Genomic DNA, 23061 nt, shown 5'->3' on the forward strand with positions numbered 1-23061 from the left:
TGTGTCCTCCCAAGTGTGAGTTCCCATTTAATATATTTTATATTTGCAGTTTTGATTAAATTTAACAATTAGAGTTTGGTAACTATTTTGAAAGGGATCAAACGTATTCATTTTTGGCAAACTTAAAGGATCAAAACCGTTCAAGTGATACTTAAGGGGACTATTTTGAACCTATTGTCAAAGATAAGGGACCATTTGTCACTTTCTCAAAATAATAAAGTGAAATGAAGAATATTTAAAAGCAAAGGGGTAGGTGTGGGGAGATATTTATTTTATTTTAATAGAAAAGAATTTCTCTTTAAATGAGAATAAATTTATAAGTTCTTTACTCACATGTTTTGATTCCTAATTTTGGACTCCAACAAGTTTACTGAAGGGAATTTCTGTCATTTTTCAGAAGTTGAAATTTACAGAATTGTAGATTTGTAATTGGATTATCTTTTTGCTCTGTTGCTTTTTGTTATTTTGAAATAGAACTACTTTATTAATACTTTCGGAATAATTGGTATTTTTTGTCAGTGTATAAATAAAAGGGCCATTAAAATGAAGAATATTTAAAAGCAAAGGCGGTAGGTGTCGGGAGTTATTTTATTTTAATAGAAACGAATTTCTTGTAATAATGAGAATAAAAATAAAAGGTCTTTACTCACATGTTTTTATTCCAAATTTTGGAATTCAACAACTTTATTGAAGGAAATTTTAATCATTTTTTAGAAGTTCGAAATTTATTGAATTGTATATTTGCAAATGGATTATCTTTTTACTAAATTGATTTTTGTTATTTTAAAATAGATCTACTATATTATTCGTTTCGTTTCATTTGATGTGGATGAGTTCGACTACAAGATCTAATTTCTTAGTATTTTTCTTTTGTAACAACTTGACTACAAAATTTAAAAAAAAAATCAAATTTTAAAAATTACATAAAAGATATAAGATATATTTTTCACATTTAATTCTGAGAGGGCAACTTGAGCAATTAAAATATGAATAATTAACCCCATACTAACTATCTCCTATTGTATCGCTGATTATGAACAAATAATGATTTCGAAACAATAGAAAGAGAACAGGAAGGTGTCACCCAAAGCTATGGAGATAAGGCGGAAGATCAAGTACTCATATTGAAGATTATGAGATTACTTTAATTATTTAAATGATAATCTTTATACATGGCCAACTTTATATAATATAAATTTAATTATTAATATTATTTTTTTCAATTAAATATCTATTCTACTATCTCCATTTGAAACTATTTTTCCCTCAACTGAAATCTGAGTTGGCAAGTAACATAACATATCAAGTATACTTGACTTTAATTGTTTACCGTATCATTCTTAGAGCTAGTAAAATAAATTTATTATAAGAAAAAGTGTACATAATTTCATGTTTAGAGATAATAACTCATACCTAAATCCTAATTTCATGTTTAGAGATAATAACTCATACCTAAAGCCTAAGAAATTAGAAGTAACAAAACTATTTATCATCATCCTTTTGATACAATGAGAAGTCTTTATTACTAATACTTGTTTTCTTATTTTTGTTATCATATTTCTTATGCATTCACCCTCCCTGCTTTAAAAAACAAAAAAAAACAAAGGTAAAATTAGCTATTTTTTCTTTGTGTTTGAGCAACCATTTGTAAGAAAATACTTTTAGGCTCATTTACTAATATCGAGAGCATATCTACAAAGTATTATGGAGAGTAAGGTGCCGTTTGGCCATAAAATTGATTCACTTTTTTTCGGAAATATTTTTCATTTTTTTCCGGAATCAGCGTTGGCCATGAAAATTCCGAATACAACTTGAAGTTGTATTCCGGAATACCAAAAACTCAAAAAACTTATTTTTAAAAAAAAATTCACTTTTTTTCACTTTTTTACAACTACATTTCACCAAAAACTACAACTTAAAAAACCATGGCCAAACACAACTCCAACTCCAACTCCAAAATTTCAAAAAAAAAAAAAAGTGAATTTTTTTTGGTATGTATGGACAAATGGGGCCTACAATTAATCAAATTCGAATAGTTGAGTGATATTTTCGACCCTTTACCCTTCAGTAAATTTAGACGACTATTTGACCACCCTATTGTTTCACCTCAGCTTTCACTACATTCTTATAATATCTCACTTAACTAATATTTCCTAAGTTTTCCAAACTTATAGCCTGTTTGGACAAGCTTCTAAAATCAGCTTAGTTTGAAAAATATTTTTTTTCAAAATACTTCTGGTTAAAAACACTTTATGTTTGGCCAATTAACTCAAAAAAGCACTTTTAATAAGCAATTAATGTTTGACAAAACTTTTAAAAAGTTCTTATAAATGCATTTTTCTCAAAAGTGCTTTTGAGCAAAAACTATTTTTTTAGCTTATGGAAAACTGTTTCTGGTACTCTCCAGAAGCACTTATTTTTTTTCAAAAGCTTGGTTAAACACCTCACTTTTTTTTTTTTTTTTTTTTAAATAAACACTTATTAAAGAAAAAAACTTTTGGAGGAAAATAAGCTTGGTCAAATCGGCTATTAATAAAATTCATCCCTCAGTTAACTTTTTTATCTATAGTCCAAGCTCCTTTAAATATAGATGAAAAAGTTAACATGTTTAGTTAAGTTTGAGAAATTTGAAGAACTTTTAATCAAGTAAGATATTATAAGAACGTAACGAAAGATGAGGTGAAACAATAAGAAGGGGCAGATTTAGGTGGGGCTGAGGATGTTCACCTCCATAATAATTATACTGTATATATAGGATAAATTTTTTATATTAATGTGTATGTATATATATATATATATCTATAATAATTATACTGTATATATAGGATAAGTTTTTTATATTAATGTGTGTGTGTATATATATATATATATATATATATATCCATAATAATTATACTGTATATATAGGATAAATTTTTTATATTAATGTGTGTATATATATATATATATATATATATATATATAAGTTTTAAATATCCTAAACAAATACTTTCTTCGTTTCAATTTATGTGAATCCATTTGACTGAGCACGATATTTAAAAAAGAGTGAAGACTTTTGAAATTTAAAAAAGAGTGAATTTGTTTTCAAATTAGGAAAAAAATTATTCATTTTGATACGAATTAAAAAAAATAGGTTCATATAAATTAAAACAGAGAAAATATAAAAAATTAGCAGAATTGATCTGTTCAAAATTCACTGTTCGAGGTTCAATTCCCCGCTTTTGTTATTTTTTGTAACCGTGGATAAATTGATTAAAAAAACCTCAATTTGGACATATCCCGACTTTTGTGCCACACAACCACAAATCAAGGGAACATAAATGTAATATTCCCATTCCCTAGTCAACTTACACCGCCTATCAGAATCAGAATTTAGAATCTTCGGACCAATGAGCTGGATTTTTATCGGCGCGGCTACGGCCGCTGCAGTGGTGGCAGCACTGGCGGCGAGGCCGCGAGACCCGGAATTTGCCATCATCTCCATGGAATTCACTTCCTTCAAGCTCAATTTCCCCGTGCTAGACGCCGAGCTCATACTCACTATCAAAGTCACAAATCCTAACGTAACCTCTATTAGCTACTCCTCGACGGAGATGTCCATTTTCTACGATGGGGACCAACTCGGCACCGCAACTGTAGAAGCCGGCTCACAACCGCCGCGTTCCTCCCAGGTGCTACATAATTTGTAGTCAGTTGCTCCGTTCCAATTTATGTGATATGGAGCCCGTTTGGCTTAGCTTATAAGTTGTTTAAAAGTTATTTTCAGTTTTTTTGAATTGTCCGTTTGGCTTAGCTTAAAAAAAGCAGCTTATAAGACCTAACTTATTATTTTTTGGCTTATAAACTGCTTTTTTTAAGCCCATCCAAACAAGCTCATACTCCCTGTATCTCAATTTATACCACAGTTTTTTTCCTGGTTAGTTAGTTTAAAAAAGATTAATACCTTTTTTATATTTAGTAAAAATTCAACTCTAAAGTTACTTTTTTCCCTATCTAACCACACAAATTTGTATGAATTATTTTAAACCACAAATATCAAAAGAAAAGAAATTTGCGGTCTAAACAAAAGGTATATATTTGTGTGACTGTAAATCATTGCAAAAGAAGAAGTTTTAAATTAAATTATTTTAAATATAAAATATTTTTTTTTGAGACAGATTAAAAAGAAAAATATATCATATAAATTAGGAAAGAGGAAATAACATATATGAAGTGAAATTGATCCACAATCGTGGGCAAAATGAGTTTGAAGTCTTAAATATTAGTAAAATCCTTTGTATTTTCAGATTTTACTTAAAATTTGAATTTAAATGGATGTCTCTTCATGAAATAAGACGACTATTCAGAATAAAGTCTTGCTTCATGAAGTGCCTACAAAAAAATATAAACATGGGCTTTGAGCTTTGTTGTGTATTTTTGTATACCAGCAATATCACTTTAAGAAAATCCAATCTATTCACGCCTCAAAGCTATTATCTTCTTCAATTATATTTTCCTATTTTTCTAACAACAGGTCCTCCGTGTTCCTGCGAGGCTAAGCGGAGTACAATTGGCTCATCACGGCAAGGAATTCGTTGCCAATATATTGAAACGAGAGATGGTTCTTGATGCTACAGTGGATATACAAGGATTTGCTAAGGTGATGTGGTGGGACCATAAGTTCCGTGTGCACGTGGATAGTCACGTGACTGTCGACCCAGTTTTTCTTGACGTTATTGACCAGGAAAATAAGTCAGCTTTGGATCTCTTCGTTAGTTGACAACCGGCGGTTATTCTGGTCAGTGTATTGTATTTGTTTAATTTGTACTATTATGACTAATGTTCTTTATATCACGTGGTTAATTATATTATTTAAGCTCTATCGTTGCAATTCATTTTGGTTATGAATTCTGCTTCTCTTTTTTCTCACTGGTATGGATGACTCAAGGGGGAAAAATGGTTTGCCTTTTTGAAAAATTTAACTTCTCATTTTTCTCGCTTAAAGAAAATGAATTATGTTTCATCAAGTCTGAGTGAACATAGTGATTTAGTAATGTTGGTGGGAAATAGCAAGTAGCTTGTAATATTAGTCGAGGTACGGCCAAACTGATTCGAATGCCACAATTATAAAATAAAATAAAATAAAAGTTCCATATGATTGTCCTATGTTCATAGTTGAGAAAAGAATGATGGGTCACAAATGTATATAGCACCAAAATTGTCACCAACGAATGGAAAACTTTATGCTGTCATTTTGTTTATGACACATTTTTTTTTAATTAGTTAAAAAAAGAATGATATTTTTTCTTTTTAGGAAAATCACTTATTTACCCATGCAAAATATTTTTTAACTTATTTACACATTAGGTATTTAAAGTATTTAATAAATCAAAATGAGCCAAGAGTTTTAAGTTGGTCGCCCCCAACTTATACTCTACTCTTATAAGCATTTTAGGTTTGATCAAGTTTCTAAGGTTTTATTCCTACTAATTTTTTTTGTGATCTTCGAAACACTCTTCATAAAACATAATATTTGATTATCTCTCTATTCTATTTTCGTCATTGGTTCTTTTTTGTGCAAAAATAATTCTACATTAATATTTTTTTTTATAAATAATTTTAAGTATTTTCGAGTTAATTTAACAGTAAAAGTACTTATAGGCATTTTACCAAATACACTAATTACTTATTATCAGCTTCAACACTTCAATGTAAATAGGTATAATTGCTTCTCTACACAATCAGTAGTTTCAGCACCTAAAAATATTTTTAAGTACTTGATGTTTATAGGCTATTTTAATCAGACTCATAGTTTGTCAGACACGGTTAAAGGACCACGCGTTTTTCATTTTCAAAGTGGGGCTTGCCCAGTGGCGGACCCAGGATTTTGAGTTCGGGGGTGTTGGACCCAGGAATTTTGAGTTCGGGGGTGCTCTATTAACTATTTATATCTGTTTCCTTTATATTTTCTATACAACTATACACTCCGTGACTGAGTTTAATGGGTGCTGGAGCACCCAAAAGTTATACATGGGTCTGCCACTGGGCTTGCCTGTCTATGGACTTTTTTCCACATTAGTAATGTTACTGGCTTTGTCTGTTGGAATTTTGGAGTCTTGGAATTGAAATCATGCAATTACTGGGAAATGGCCAACTTGCAGTAGTACTCAGTCAAATGGGAAATGGGAATGTGAGACTTTATGGAGGACTTTCCCATTTATTATACTATTTGAAACTTTTTCCATTTTGTCATCATTTTAAAACAGATCTCTATTATTATCTAAGGAAAGAGAGCTATGGCTTATGCTACTGTGACCTCTCTTATGTGGCTTATGCTGCTGTGACCTCTCTTATGTCAACTCTAGGATTGCTAATGCAATCCAGTTCATGTTTAAATCTTCCCCAAGAAAAGCAAACTGTATCTCTTCACAAAAGAATACAAGAACCGATTCAATCCCTTCGTGCAAAACTTCTTTTGGTACAAGAACAGATTCAATCCCTTCATATATAACGCCTTCTGGTCATATATATATATATATTAATGAATGTAATGCATTAATAAACTGAATACATAAAACTAGACCCATGAACAGAAGGAACAATCATAAGCGGGGTACAGGAACATCAAAGACTAAAGTACTCCTAATGCTTCTAAGAGTAGAGTAATATGGAAGCTCGTTTACTCGCTCGTTAGTTCATATCATAAGATCATGCCAAAATAAGAGAAAGAATAGCCTTAACATACCTTATCCGCTTCCTAAGCTAACTATACTTATGTCCTCGGCTTGAAGGATCTACACACAAGACCAAGACCAAGTATGCCAATTAGTAGTCTAGAACGCTTATATTCAACTACAACATACCCAGTGAATCCCACAACGTGGGGTCTGGGGAGGGTAGAGTGTACCCAAACCTTACCCCTACCTTAGGTAGGAAGGCTGTTTTCGAAAGACCCTCGGCTCAAGAAAAGGCATATGAAAGGTCAGATACGGGCAAACAAATCAAAGCAATTATGAAAATGAAAACAATGAAAATAAATAAGCCATAATAAACCAACAAATACTCGCAGAAATCAAGAGGCAAGAAACTATATAGCAATAAAACTAATCGTAAGAAAGGATAAACGCGACTGCCTACTAGCTTTCTACCCTAATATGAGTCCTCCATACCCTCTTATCTAAGGTCATGTCCTCGGTAAGCAGGAAATGCGTCATGTCCTGTCTAATCACCTCTCCCCAATACTTCTTCGGCCTACTTCTACCTCTTCTGAAACCGTCGCTAGCCAGCCTCTCGCACCTCCGCACTGGGGCATTTGCATCTCTCCGCATCACATGCCCAAACCATCTCAGCCTCGCTTCCAGCATCTTGTCTTCCACTGAGGCTACTCTAACCTTGTCTCGGATGACTTCATTCCTAATCCTATCGCTCCTAGTGTGCCCACACATCCATCGCAGCATTCTCATTCCGCCACTTTCATCTTCTGAACATGAGATTTCTTGACTGGCTAACACTCTGCCCCATACAACATAGTCGGTCTAACCACCACTTTGTAGAACGCTTATATTCCAACTTTTAAATTAGTCTATAACTTAACGAAATTCAAACAGCATCTCCTTTGTTACTTAATAATCCCTCAACTTCCAATTCAACTCAAACATCAACAACAACACCAACAACACCAATATCAATACTCACATATCAAAATATAATCAAATCTACTTCAAATCCTCTCTCAAAACAGCCCCTAGTCTTACCTTAACCCTTATTCAACTTACCACTTCCATAACTATATTCCCTTTACTTAAAACCACTAAAATTCTTGATAACTAACTCAAACACAAAGGTAAGAATCATATCCATACCTTGAAGGGACTAGAATACCAAGGATCAAACTCCAACTCCAATTCCCAAGATTATCAACTAAAAGAAACCCTAGGAACAACATTTTTCTTCATTAGCTCGGGATTACGGGGCTCGGATCTTACTAGAATTTCTCCAATATGATGGAATATGTTGAGAGGAAATATTTAAGGGTTTGCTTTGGTCTGAGAATGAGAAAATGAGGAATAAAATCATGGGACTTCATATATATAGATGGAACTAGAAAGTTCCAGTGATGCGGTTCGACGAGCGGGTCGACGACTCGTCGATGTGTCGACGGTCCGTCGACTTGCTCCTGCAGATTCAGAGGTTGCGTCAACTTGCTCATTTTTCTCACTGGTATGGATGACTCAAGGGGGGAAAATGGTTTGCCTTTTTGAAAAATTTAACTTCTCATTTTTCACTTAAAAGTAAATGAATTAGGTTTCATCAAGTCTGAGTGAACATAGTGATTCGGTAATGTTGGTGGAAAATAACAAGTAGCTTGTAAGATTAGTCGAGGTACGGCCAAACTGATTCGAACACCACAATTATAAAATAAAATTAAAAAAAGTTCCATATGATTGTCCTATGTTCATAGTTGAGAAAAGAATGACGGGTTACAAGTGTATATAGCACCGAAATTGTCACCAACAAACGGAAAACTTTATGCCGTCATTTTGTTTATGACACATTTTTCTTTTTAGGTAGTTAAAAAAAGAATGATACTTTTTCTTTTTAGGAAAATCACTTATTTACCCTTGCAAAATATTTTTTAACTTATTTACCCATTAGATATTACCAAAAGTATTTAATAAATCAAAATGAGCCAAGAGTCTTAGGTTGGTCGCCCCCAACTTATACCCTTATAAGCATTTTAGGTTTGGCCAAGTTTCTAAGGTTTTGTTCCTACTAATATTTTTTGTGATCTTCGGAACACTCTTCATAAAACATAATATTTGATTATCTCTCTATTCTATTTTCGTCATTGGTTCTTTTTTATGCAAAGATAATTCTACATTAATATTTTTTTTATAAATAGTTTTAAGCATATTCCAGTTAATTTAACAGTAAAAGTACTTAATTATAGGCATTTTACCACACGCACTAATTACTTATTATCACTTTCAACACTTCAATGTAAATAGGTAATTGCTTCTCTATATAATCAGTAGTTTCAGCACCTAAAAATATTTTTAGGTACTTGATGTTTCTGGGCTATTTTTAATCAGACCCATAGTTTGTCAGACACGGTTAAAGGACCACGCGTTTTTCATTTTTCAAAGTGGGGCTTGCCTGACTATGGACTTTTTTTCCACATTAGTAATGTTAATGGCTTTGTCTTTTGGAATTTTGGAGTCTTGGAATTCAAATCATGCAATTACTGGGAAATGGCCAACTTGCAGTAGTACTCAGTCAAATGGGAAATGGGAATGTGAGACTTTATGGAGGACTTTCCCACTTATTATACTAGTTGAAACTTTTTCCATTTTGTCATCATTTTAAAACAGATCTCTATTGTTATCTAAGGTAAGAGAGCTATGGCTTATGCTGCTGTGACCTCTCTTATGTCTACTCTAGGATTGCTAATGCAATCCAATTCATGTTTAAACCTTCCCCAAGAAAAGCAAACTGAATCTCTTTGCAAAAAAATAAGAGAACGGATTCAATCCTTTCGCGAAAAACTTCGTTTGCTACAGGAGTGTCTAGAAAACTTGGACAAGAACATTGATGATCGTAAAGCAGTCGAACGATGTGAAGGAAAGATCAAACTTGCAGCACGTGATGCAGAATATGGAACTGAATCAGTATTGGAAAAGATATATAAGGCTGAAAATGAAAAGGTTCGGAGAGAAGCTTATGAGGAGCTTTACAAGAGGTTGCAACAAGCATCTAAGTCCATTAATTCCAACTGCGGAAAGTTGACTCAAAGTATGAAGAGTACCGGTTTGCAGGCAGCAACTACTTCTCTGGTCCATAGTTTTGATCTACCAGAACATTCTCCGCAGCTTGACAACTGTATGGTCGGACATGTAAATGAGCTTGAGGATATGAAGAGTAAACTCATGGAAACCTTGTCCAATGAAAGTGAAATTGTGGCAATCGTAGGTATGGGAGGCATCGGGAAAACAACATTTGCTAGAAGAGTTTATGATGATCCAACAATAAAATCACATTTTGACATTCTAGCATGGGCTACTATGTCAAAGCAATACTGTGTTAGAAGAATGTTGTTGCAGCTTCTTCATTGTATTCCATCAACCAAGGATGTAATCCGCGAGGAAATGGATGATGGTGATCTAGCTGGCAAATTGAAACAAAGGTTGTCGAAGCGCAGGTACCTAATCGTCATTGATGATATATGGAGCACTGATGCTTGGGATGATATAAGTCAATGGTTTCCAGATTGCAGAGGAAGTCACATCCTACTTACAACAAGGTGCGGTAATGTGGCCAGTTATGCTGCTCCAGGTAAGCCTCCTCGTCACATGTCTTTTCTATGTGCAAAAGAAAGTTGGGAACTATTGCAATCGAAGGTACAACTTTCCCCGGAATTATTGGAAGTTGGAATGAAAATTGCAGATTATTGTCACGGGGTGCCTTTGACGATTACTATAGTTGCTGGGCTTTTATCTAAATGCAACAATGCACTAGATGGATGGGAGCAAGTTGCACAAGATGTAAAATCAGCAATATTTAAAGATCCTGGTCGACAATGTGAAAAGGTCCTTGCTTTAAGTTACTATTATCTACCTCAACACCTAAAAGCTTGCTTTCTATATTTTGGGGTTTTTCCCGGAGATGATGAGGTTAACGTGACAAGATTAATCAACCTATGGGTTGCAGAGGGACTTTTGAAGGAAGCTGATGATACTAAAAGTTTGGAGGATGTAGCTGAAGAATGTTTACAAGAACTTATAGATAGAAATTTGGTTCTCGTAGGCCAGCAGAATTTTTGTGGGGAGGTGGAAACATGTAAGATCCATGATCTCTTACATGAGTTATGCTTGAGACAAGCTCGAGGTGAGAACTTCCTACCTGTTATAAGTAACGAAACATGGAACCAATTAGCCCCACGTGTCTCCCGATCATTCATACAGGTCTGTCTGATGAAAGTTCGATCAATTATTGGTTTTCATTGGTTAAACTCTCATGATCACTATGATCCAAATAAAATCCACACTTTTCTCTATCGAGGTGAACGTGTGTACATTGTTGATCAACGGGGAAATATTGTAGCTGATTGTGAAAGAAAGAAGACCGAAATATTAGAATTCAAGAATTTCAAAATGATCAGAGTGTTGGACTTGAGAATGTTATGCCTTCGTGATGGTGTTCCAACCTTATTTTATCTGGTGCATCTAAGGTACCTACATTTGTCCATTAACGGTCATAAATGTCTCCCTCGTTTCAAATTTCAAAATTTGCAAGTTTTGATTGTTGAAAGAGAAAACCCTGGGAGCGTTATGATGCGTATAGAAATTTGGAGGATGCCACAGTTAAGGTATGTTCAGTTTATGAATACAGGATGGCGATGTCCTCCGAATATTCCCAACGATGAAGGGGGGGAGCATAATGCAATATTGGAACACCTACACACCATAACCGGAGTTGGTCCATCATGGTGTAAAGAAGAAATATTTGCACTAATGCCTAACTTGAAGAAATTGCAGGTTGTGGTTGACCGCAATGATGAGGAATCCCTCGATGATATCCGGTCTTCTGATGATTGGGATTACTTGTGGCCGAAAAATCCCGCACATGATGCCTTTTTTAAAAATCTGAGCGCTTTTCCGCCAACTCTTAGAAGGCTGACATTATGCGGGTTATGTCTTAATTGGGCGGCTATGGACATTGTAGGCATGTTGCCTAACCTCGAGGCACTCGAATTGAAAGACAACGCATGCGGACATTATTCTCTGACCACGTGGAGATCCGGTAGAGGTATGTTTTCTCGATTAAAGTTCTTGTCACTACATAATATGTTATTTTTCACGAAGTGGAAAGCTGTCGATCTCGATGATCATTTTCCTGTCCTGGAGAGACTTTTGTTGTCTCATTGCAAATGGCTAAAAGAGATTCCACAAGAATTTGCTAATATTTCAACACTGCAAGTGATTGAGTTACGTGAGTGTAGTGTTCACCTGGCAAAATCAGCAAAGCAGCTTCAACAAGAGCAAGAAGACATCTTTGGATGCCAAGTTACTAATGTCCTTGAATCCAATTGTAGATACGGTTAAATCATCCATATTTCATGCTTTGACAAATATATAAATAAAATATAGCATACTACTATTTTTTTTAATTGTGAGTCTTAACATTTCTTTCTTCTAGAGGCTTTATTGGCTCAATCTCATGACTATCCGTTAGGGTCTCGTTTTTTGCCCTTGATCCCTAACATAGCTCCAACCTGAATCCTGAACTATTAATTAAAATTTGAGGGTTAAATGTGGACCTTTTCCTCAAAGAACTTGGACACGTGGAGTTCACTCATTTCATGTTGGAGCTTCGTTGATGGCAAGGGTAAATACGAAATAATTTACTAATGACAAGAGTATGAATGGACCAAAAGCGTAACGGTTGAAAAAATTGATGAGGAATTTCGCATAGTACAGGGGCTCCTTTTGACATTTTTGCTTTTGTTTTTATTCCTTCTTGAAAGACGTGCGACACTTTTTTTTTTTTTCACTTGGTGTCCAGTACTCTCTTTGTGGCCTATTAAATTGGATTCTCGACGCATAAGACCCATGTATAAGGGAAATTGGGAAAGCACTTCCTACAAGGATTTTTTTTCCATTTCCAAAACAGGTGGAGGGTCTTGTCCATCCATCCACGCAGAGGCAGATCTAGGATTTGAAGGTTGTAGGTTCCCAGTTAGGGCTGCTTACCAGCATGCTTGGTTTGGTTAGATTTTGTTTGTTATCGATTCGATTTATCGGTTATTAGTTTGTACACAAGATAAATCGATAACCGAACGAATAAGATATTTGTTATCGGTCATCAGTTATTCGGTTAACGGTGCTTAACTGTTCAGTTATTGGTTTAGCGGATAAAAAATGTCTTCTAGGGGCCGACGGTCCAGTTTAACTGATAACTTAATATCGATAAACCAATAGCATTCTTTACGGTTCACTTTATCGGTTAAATCAAAATTTGCGCACTCTTATTCCCTTCGATCTCAAATTAATATACAATAATAATCGAATAAAAGGAGTACCGATATTCAATGTATATTTAAAAAATTGCAAATCACCCAAACACGACATATATATATATATATATATATATATATATATATATATATATATATATATATATATATATATATATATATAAATATATAATGGTTAGAAAAAAATTCAGAAGAAATGTATTACAATATAAGAGGAAAACTAAAAAAAAAAAATGAGGAAGAAGAATGAAAGGACCTGATACAAAAAAAAAAAAAGAACCAACAACATTGTTTTAGAAGCGAAGCTTTCTCACTTTTCATTACTTTTTGGTTTCAAAATTGATTTGAAGAAGTGAGATTGGGCAAAAGTAATCCTTGCAGCAAGTTTTAAATTTGTTGTGGTCTCATTTTATTTTGACTCATGTAATTTTTAAAAGGAAAAAGAGAAATAAAGTAAGGCTGCGATTTTTTATTTAAAACAAAAAACAGAGTGAAGTTTATCCAAAAAACGGTCAGAGGTATCGATCCCTAGTCCCCAGGTGTTTTGTTTAGAACAAGAAATAGATGAGAGTTTAAGAAGGAAAAAAAAACAACGTGGCCAGGAATATCGATCCCTGGTCCAAGAGGTGGGATGAAACATAGCTGGTTCCATTTATCCGTGGAGCCATCTGCGCGACTTTGTACTGGGTTCCCATGTCAAATTATCTTATATGTTAAAAGGTTTCCCATTATAAATACAAGGTTTGGGTGAAAGTTATGGGTTTCCCAGAACTCACACGAGGCACTGTAGATCCGCCCTTGCCTCCACGGCTCTTAGTGGTAGATGTGCAACATTGTAATAGTTGATATTGGATTTGAAAGAGTTCACTACTTGATTTTATTAAGACGGAGATTTATAATTATCGTAACATATGAGTGAAGATTGTATGTGACAATAATTTGATGGTTGAGAGGCTAATCGTGCTTCTCTCTCTCTTTTTTTTTTTTTAAAAAAATTGATTTGCAGCCAATCTGGCAAATCTCTGAATAAAGAAGGTAGCTATATATATACCTCCTACCACAGGACCAACTCCAGTTATGGTGTGTCTGATCTGCTTTTGAGGATATAACTTCTGTTGAGTTTAAAGTCCACAAATGCATTAAGTGAGGGACTTTAAAGGTGAAGTATGAAATGAGAAATGGAGGGAAATAAAGGTGGAGGGAAATGAAAGTTTAAAAAATAATCTTTCAAGTGAGCACTTCTCCCAAATTGGTGGTTGAAAGTGTTATGTGTGTGCTTATATTAAGCAACATCTTCTCTAGCTCATAAAGGGTTGAGAAGAGGACCACTCCTCGTGTCGTTGTCGTCGCTCGGCTTCGGATTTGATCAAATGATTTGATTGATAATTTTTTTGGACCAAATTTATTTTATTTCCATTTTCGTTACTTAATATTTTCAATCCTGATATTAATTAATTCACGCGAAATTTAACCTAATTAATTAAATTCATGGAATTATTTTTCCCAACGGAATTAACTTTTCCCAACGGACATAACAATGACCAACGGTCATCTCCTTCACCGAACAGGCACTTCCACACCTGTTCAGATTAAAATAGCAGGCTATAAATTTTCAGAGGCTTCGCCTCATTTTACACACTGAAAACGAAAAACTGGAAAAAAAAATTGCTTTCTGAAAATCGCATTTTTCTTTCCTGTCATATTGCATTCTTTTCAAAACCAAAAATCAGTAAGTGTCGTGTGATTGCTACCATTCGTTGAGTTCGCTGAAATTCTGCAATTTCCATTGCCGGTATTGCAGAATAGAATTTCGTTCTATCCTAGGAAGAATTAATCCAAACCTTTGGCAACTGTGAGAGGATTAAATTCTTTAAGAAAATACAGTTTTTCTGTGGGCTCGAAATAAACATATTTTTCTTTAGTTTATGTAAAGAGATTACAATTTGATTAACACGAACCACAAACTTAAAGAATTTAATAATTATACTTCTGTTCATCTAATATTCTGTTCTGTTTGGAGACTAAAATTCTCGGATTTTCTACTCCAGTGTTCTACTCGATTTGAAGATATAAAAACTTCATCGAGATTATTACTTTGTGTGTTCGATTAGATGAATATAAAAACTTCATTGACATTATTACCTTGTGCGTTCTATTGTATTGATTCTGGTTCTGTTTTGTTGTCAAACAGAAAATGATTGATATCACTGCCGAGAATGCTACTGGTTCTGGTGCAACGACTGTCGCCTCTTCCAGTCGCACCACAACTGTCCCCGCAATGGCTGCGGCAGAGAAGCCCAGAAAGTTTTCTGGCATAGACTTTAAACGCTGGCAACAGAAAATGTTCTTCTACTTAACAACCCTCAGTCTGCAAAATTTTATTACTGAGGAAGTTCCTGTTCTACCAGAAGAGACTCCGGACAACGAACGTTTCATCGTCACGGAGGCATGGAATCATTCTGATTTTGTATGTAAAAACTATATTCTCAATGGGCTGGATGATGGTGTATATAATGTCTATAGCGGCTGTAAGACGTCTAAGGAATTATGGAATGCTTTGGACAAGAAATATAAGACCGAGGATGCTAGGTTGAAAAAGTTTGTTGCTGTGAAGTTCGTGGACTTTAAAATGGTAGATAATAAATATGTCATGTCACAGGTCCAAGAACTTCAAGTGATTACGCATGACCTGCTTGCGGAAGGAATGGTAGTCAATGGAGCTTTCCAGGTTGCGGCCTTTATTGAAAAATTGCCGCCTATGTGGAAGGATTTTAAAAACTACTTAAAGCACAAACATAAGGAAATGACATTAGAAGATCTAATCGCCCGGCTCAGTAAGTGTCGTGTGATTGCTACCATTCGTTGAGCTCGCTGAAATTCTGCAATTTCTATTGCCGGTATTGCAGAATAGAATTTCGTTCTATCCTGGGAAAAATTAATCCAAACCTTTGGCAACTGTGAGGGGATTAAATTCTTTAAGGAAACACAGTTTTTCTGTGGGCTCGAAATAAACATATTGTTCTTTAGTTTATGTGAACAGGTTACAATTTGATTAACAGGAACCACAACTCCTACCACAGGCGATCCGATAAGAAGCTTGCTCCTATTAACAAAACAGCTCCTTCTTCGCACTTTCTGAACTGGTACAGAAATTGGTGCTTTTATCTGCTACCATATTTGTCAAACTTTGTTGAGCACTTTCTTTTTCGCTTGAGTTGGTGTACATAGATTAAGATCCTCGAGCAATTGTTTGAGATACACTTGACCAAATTTTTAGTCCATCATTATTGCGGCTTATATCAAATGATTCCATTCAGACTTGCTCCAAAGAAAGTCATTGCAGCATATTAAAAAAAAAAGAAAAAAACCGATGCACTAAACTCTCACTATGAGCTGAATTCGGGAAAGGTCCGGACCGCAAAGGTTTATTGCAAGTTTGCAACATGTAAAGAAGAAGTCTTATAAAGTTGGTCTATTTGAGATTTTTCTTTTCTACGTGAAGAATGAGACTTATAATTCTTTTTACATATTATATGCCAAATAGGCTGAAGTGGGTAAAAAACTAAAACTAAATTAAAATCTGACCTACGTACATCCACCTGTACTTTCTCATAATAATTCCTATTTATCTCTGAAAATTCTGCTTCCACTATTGCTCTCAACAACAATAATTAGCTAGGGGTGTACAAAGTAAACCGACAAATCGCACCAAACCGATAAATCGAGTCAAACCGAAAAAAAAAACCCGACTAGTGGTTTGGTGTTGAAAAAAAAATCCGATCATAATTGGTTTGGTTTGATTTTAGCTAAAAAAAATCAAACCAACCCGACATTACATGTATTCAATTTTAAAAATATTTTATATATAAAAATATTTATTTGTAATGTAATTTATAAATATTTTTTAAATTTTTCGTAGTTTTTTTATCTATTATCATATTATTCAAGCTTGAACTTAGAATTTTGAATGTGAATAAGTTTTATATCCTATGGATGTTAGTAACTCATATAAAGTCCAAACAAAAACCAACTCAACACTAATACTAACAAAAGAAATTCAATTTACCACTAGGAATGACAATAATGTTGGATGTTTATTCCTTAGTTTTGCATAATTGGTTTAGAGAGTGAAAATACATAACTTAAGTTTTTTTTCTTGCCATGTAATTAATACTTATTAGCAACACTTATTTTAGCATGACTTAGTATTTTTAGATTATGGTCATTTTCTTTATGGCTTATTAATTAGCAATATTTATTTTAACCGATTTTATTAGCTTTTGTTGAATATTTTAATACAATGTCATCACTCTTCTCACATTTTGTGTTATTTTCTTATGAAACACCTTAATTACATAGTTATATCTTACTAGGACTAAAGAAATATTTGAAGTAAAAATTATATGTTTTGTATCAAGACTATTTCAAAAAAAACCCGAATAACCCGAGAAAATTCGAGATTGAAAAACCCGAATTTTATTGATTTGGTTTGGTGTATAAATTTAAAAACCCGACACAATTGGTTTGGTGTGGTGTTTAAAAAATCCAAACCAATCCGGTCCATATACACCCCTAATTAGCATGCATCAAAGTTACGTAGGTAAGGTTTTAGGCCCGGTGGTGACAATTTCGGTGCAATAAAACAACCATATAGAACACAATTCATTTACTTAGGCGAAAAAATATAAGTTAATTTTTCAAAATGGTAAACTGTTGGAAATTATTTTTAAGTGATTCAAAATTTAAATGTACCTCTTTTGAATAGGGCACAATATTTCATGAAAATGTGCTTCTAATACATAGGATATACATGTACTTTGCGACAAGGTGTCATCCAATTTTTAAAATAGTAGTACAATCTTTTTAACGTATGTTGGTTACAGCGTTGAATCTCTATAATATCATTATATGCAAAAATTTATCATTGGAATTTCTTCATTCTTTGACTCTTTTCATAATTTTACTTCCAACTAAAATATAGTGCGGTACTTTCTTAACTCCTAAAAGATCCAATCGATAGAGTTCTCCAGAAACTTCTATGTGTACATCGGAAGATTCCCAAGTGATTTTTTGTATTTTGTGAATAGAAAGATACTTTACTATTTATGTTAAATCAGCGCTTTCCGTATGACTCTTGTATACTTGATTAGTAACTAAATATTAGTTTCATTCTAATTTAAATATTCTATTTTTTTTTTTAGTTTGTTTTCAAAAAAATATTTTTGTATTTAATAAATTGATGTACAAACATCCTTTCTGACAAATTTAAAATCACAAAATTTGAAGGACATTTACTAAATTACAAACATCTTTAGTTTTAGTTTAAGACTAAGATTAAAAAATCTCTTTTAAAAATTACCTAAACTTTGTGGCCAACTAAACTAACACACTTAAATTAAAATTGGGAGGGAAGAAATATCTATCTTAAGGTACCATCTCTAATATTTTCATAACACAACTTTTTTCCCCTTGAATTATCCATAGCGGTGAAAAAAGCGAGAAGCAGAATTTATAATCAAGTGAATTGCACTGATAAACCTTAAACAATTTATTAACCACGTGATATGAAATACATTAGTAATAATATATAGTTACTACAAATTAAACAGATACAATACACTAACCGGAAAAACCACGTCAGCTCAACCGGACCGGATCGGACCGTCATCTAACAAAGATCTCCAAAGCCGATTTATTTTCTTGATCAATAACATCAAGAAAAACCGGATCAACAGTCACGTGACTATCCACGTGCACACGAAACTTATGGTCCCACCACAACAATTTAGCAAATCCTTCTATATCCACAGTAGAATCCAGCACCATCTCTCTCTTCGCCACGTCAGCAACAAATTTCTTCCCGTGATGTGCCAGCTGTCCTCCACTAAGCCTCGCCGGAAGCCGTAACACTTGACATGACCTCGGCGGCTGTGATCCGGCTTTGACCCGAGCCGAGCCGAGGTGTTCGCCGGAGTAGAAAATTGACATTTCTGTTGAGGAGTAGGTAATTGAGGTTACGTTAGGGTTAGTGACGTGGACAGTGAGTATGAGCTCGGCGTCTAAGACGGGGAAATTGAGCTTGAAGGAAGTTAAGTCGATGGATATGAGGTGGAAATCTGGATCACGTGGTTTTGAGGAGAGTGCGGCTACTGCGGCGGCGGCGGTAGCCGCGCCGACGAAGGCGGAGGTCCAGCTCCATGAAGGTCCGTTTCGTCTTCTTCTTCCTTCTTTGCTCATTGGTAGTGGAAAAGATACACTGAATTTTGATTGGGGCAAAAATGGAGAAGAAAAGCTGTTGAAATTGACTGGTGGAGTGTGAAGTTACGTTTTTGTCCCTAAGTGGGGTCCTAGTGGAACCGAAAAGTTAGGTAAGTAATGTCTGAATTATGGTAAATTGCAATTTTAATTTAAGTGTGTTAATTTATTTATTTTTGTCTCAAAAATAGTGTATTTCTTATACTCCTTCAATCTCATTTTAACTGTCTTAGTTTGATTGGGTATAGAATTTAAAAAATAAAAGGTAAATTTTTTAATTTTATGATCTTAAATTAAAGATTCTTTTAAATGTTGAGAATAATTTTATATTCTATTTGATAGAAGGTATAAATTTATATGTTCTACTAAATTGAGTACAAAATTAATTTCAATGCTTGGATATCCCTTCCCATTAACTTTCGGCGTATTTTATTCCACCTCTCAGATGGAATAAATTAGTCCTATGATTATATTCTCGGAATAATTTAGTCTGCCAACAAACTACCCCTAAAGGGCCAAGTATATTTATGTACTATAAAAATAGTTTTAAAATACCTTTCATTTGAGTTTCAATTCAAATATATCCCTCCCGCTATATTTCCGGTTCAAATATGTGCTTCCTATTATACTTTGACACAAATTTATCCTTAATTTTGATGGCGAGAAACGTGACAAATTTAGAATCAAATGACTCACCCCAATTTTAAATATCCATTTTTTTAGATACCCACCCGTTTAACTCATTCCCTCCGCTTTGTGTTCTTATCTTTTTCTTTTCTGAGTAGACAAAAATGGAGGAGAAAAGCAGTGGAAATTGAGTGGGGATGTGAATTACAGTTATGTCCCTGGTTGTGGTCCTAGTGGAGCAGAAAGGAATAATGTCTGAATTTTGATAAATTCAGAATTTCCCCATACTTCTGCGTGTTTTAAATTATTGTAGTAGTGGGTGAATAGTTTGATCATCTTCATTAACACCTCATAGGATGTGAACGGCTACTTATAGACCCTCGTAGTTTTCTGTAATTACCCAAAAAAAAAATGAAATGAACCAAAATATCCCAAGAAAAAAAAAAGTGGTACCAAAGTACCTTTAACGCAGTAATTTACTGCGTTAAAGGAATTAACCATAACAGCACGGTTAAGTTCAATAGTGCAGTAATTTACTGCGTTAAGGAAGTCCGTCAAAGGTTTAATAAGGCAGGAAATTCCTGCGTTAAATAACTCCATAAAACTAGGGCAGAACCTCAATTTTCCTAACACTTCTCCATTCTCCTCCATTTCACTCTTTTGCCATATTTTACCCCCTCATAAATCATGTCTCAAAACTCCGAATCATCGTTTTGTGCTATAGAACCCGACATATGTTATTGCGGTGTATACTGCCGGCTCAAAATTTCAAGGACTCCATAAAATCCGGGCGGTCGTTTTTGGCGTTATAAAGTGCTTGAAGTAAGTTTATTTTACTAGTTTTTATAGAGTTTTTGTCACATTGTCTTTTTCTACCTTACAAAACTAATGTTATTTGTTATCTTATTAGGCAGATGGTGGGCGCACATATATTCGATGGGAAGAATAAGTTCCCGCGGATAAAGCGATGGCGGCGAAGTATAAAAAGCCTTCGGTTGATGGAGATACCGCAACTTCACAAACCAATGTAGATACCGTGAAGTTTGATTTGCAGTGTCAACATAGGGAAACTCTAGAAAAAATTGAACTTCTGCAGATGTTGCTAAAAAAATTGGAAGAAAAAAAAAGTATTTTCAAGGATAATCAATCTTAGAGACTCTCAACGCGAGGCAAATGCTTTGAAAGAGAAAGTGAAATTTTGGAGGATGATTTGTGGTCTCTTGTTGTTGTTTGTAATTTTGAAGTGTTGCATTATCGGCTAGTTTATTATTTCCTATGTAGTTTGTTTTTATTTTTAGTTGTTTAACTTTTTATGTATCATGTATTTTCTATAATTTTTCTAATGTATTATGTAAGCGTCACTTTTTACGTAGTAGTTTATTTGTGTTTTCTGTAAAAATTTGAATCGTTGCACTTTGCATTTATGCATATAATGTTTGTCAATTCTAAGACGCCTAAGTAAGTGTATAATAAAATATATGAATAAATGCAAAACTAACATACTAATATTCTTCGAATTAACGACATCATCATAAATTAAAAATATAATTAAAATCACAATATTCTTAATCATCAGAATTGAAGTTGTCAATATCGTCCTCACATAAATATCTTGGGTTTCTTAAGACAAATCTTCTTTATATAGATGTTAGTTCCCTACCGGTTGATGATGCTTGTTCTTCAGCCAACTTGAGCATATAAAATCTAAAACGTCGTGCTAGCATTAAATTGTTCTCTTTCCCAATCCTTTGTACCGCAACCTCGCAAGAATCGTGATCAGTTCGAGACATGCTCAATGAAAATACATGCTCAATGAAAATCTTGTTGGGATTAGAGCGTTAAGATTTTTCAAGTCACGAACAAGACGTTGTGATTAGGCGTACTGATATGCCCATTCACGATGTAAACCACGATAATATTCACGTGGATCTGAATATTTTAGCTCGCGAAAATCGTCATTACGTTCTATTAAAAGGTAGGGCTTCAAATCGTCTAGCGTGAATTCACTGTTATCGGTTGAGGAATCACCGTAATAGTTGCTATGATTTGAGTTGTCATCACCACTGCTATTCGGATCCTTTGAAAAGAATACTGACCAATCTACATTTCTACTATTCGACATTGAATTTTTGTAGTCTACTAAGTAGCGAAAGGCTACTTATATAGGTATCAAATTCAATAGGTTGTGGGATCATGACTATGACCCCACCTACTTTATTTAAAACAAAAATTAATAAGATCATGGGGAATCATCGTCATCGGACGTCTCCCGAGTCCCACTTGAATGTAAAGTAATCATTTCGACTATATCCGGCCCTAATGCAACGTATTTGCATTCGATTGTTCTCTTCGCGAAAATGATTAAGAGCAAAATTAACTCTTGTGGAGTGCCACGAGGCATTGACGTAGCACAAATTTTTGGGTGTTTAAGTCCAAATGTTCTCAAGTTTTGTTCCAGTATTGTAGCCTCCCTAACACGCCAATTCCACTCATCTGTCATTGTATTGTTGTAGCGTTGATTGTATCTCTCGTTTGGGTTATTCTAGTATTCAAAATCTTAACCCACTTCCCATATCCTACCCATGCTTCGAATATGTCTCCTAGAGAGAATGATGTAAGACAACTAATATTTTCAAATTGGTTAAAAAATGACATAATAACCCTATTTTGTGTGGTTGCTAGTTATTCGTCAATTACCTTATATAACACTCGCTAGCAATCATATTGATGTATAGTGCTAATTTAGATGCATTATGCATGGTGAATTTATGACGTTTCTGATTGACAACATAATGCACGCGTTTGACCACTTTATACACCTTTAACGCATGGTTGATTTCTGATGTTTCTGAATGACAACACATATTGATGTATAACGCTAATTTTAGATGCGTTATGCATGGTACCCGCAAGGGTGGATCAGTTGGTTAAGCATGAGGCTTTCATAATGGAGGTCTCAAGCTCAAAACCCCCTGCCTACGAAAGTAGGGGATTTGCCTTCTGGGTCGACCTAGTCGCACATGGCTTGCCTAGTGCGGGCTATCTCTCCTGTGTGGTTTGCGGACTATTGCACAGGAGCAGGGTTTACCCTGTGCGCACCCAAAGGGTAGCAGTTGTGGGTTCCCTTGTCAAAAAAAAAAAGATGTGTTATGCATGGTGGATTTATG

At 34.3% G+C, this 23061-nt stretch overlaps 3 protein-coding genes across 4 annotated transcripts; 2 read left to right on the top strand and 1 right to left on the bottom strand.

The window, feature by feature from the left end:
• The first annotated feature begins 3284 nt into the window (after nucleotides 1-3284).
• Nucleotides 3285-4859, top strand: LOC132600604 (uncharacterized). Its single transcript, XM_060313886.1, has 2 exons — nucleotides 3285-3671; nucleotides 4514-4859. The coding sequence occupies exons 1-2, from the start codon at nucleotides 3390-3392 to the stop codon at nucleotides 4757-4759; spliced, it is 528 nt and encodes a 175-aa protein (XP_060169869.1). The 5' UTR covers nucleotides 3285-3389; the 3' UTR covers nucleotides 4760-4859.
• A 139-nt stretch (nucleotides 4860-4998) lies between these two features.
• Nucleotides 4999-15607, top strand: LOC132600603 (putative late blight resistance protein homolog R1B-17). Of its 2 annotated transcripts, none has more exons than XM_060313885.1 (2): nucleotides 4999-11784; nucleotides 15204-15607. In XM_060313885.1, exons 1-2 carry the CDS (start codon nucleotides 9381-9383, stop codon nucleotides 15212-15214), a joined length of 2415 nt encoding a protein of 804 aa, XP_060169868.1. In that variant the 5' UTR covers nucleotides 4999-9380; the 3' UTR covers nucleotides 15215-15607. The 2 variants fall into 2 exon arrangements, with proteins under 2 accessions (XP_060169868.1, XP_060169867.1); XM_060313884.1 differs by lacking the exon at nucleotides 15204-15607 and having other exon boundaries at nucleotides 4999-10311; nucleotides 10423-12905.
• A 2929-nt stretch (nucleotides 15608-18536) lies between these two features.
• LOC132600605 (uncharacterized) lies at nucleotides 18537-19300 on the bottom strand. The gene has a single exon (XM_060313887.1). The coding sequence runs from the start codon at nucleotides 19247-19249 to the stop codon at nucleotides 18677-18679; it is 573 nt and encodes a 190-aa protein (XP_060169870.1). The 5' UTR covers nucleotides 19250-19300; the 3' UTR covers nucleotides 18537-18676.
• Between the last annotated feature and the right edge of the window lie 3761 nt (nucleotides 19301-23061).

This window comes from Lycium barbarum, chromosome 6 (assembly GCF_019175385.1).
Source record: "Lycium barbarum isolate Lr01 chromosome 6, ASM1917538v2, whole genome shotgun sequence".
Lineage (NCBI taxonomy): Eukaryota > Viridiplantae > Streptophyta > Magnoliopsida > Solanales > Solanaceae > Lycium > Lycium barbarum.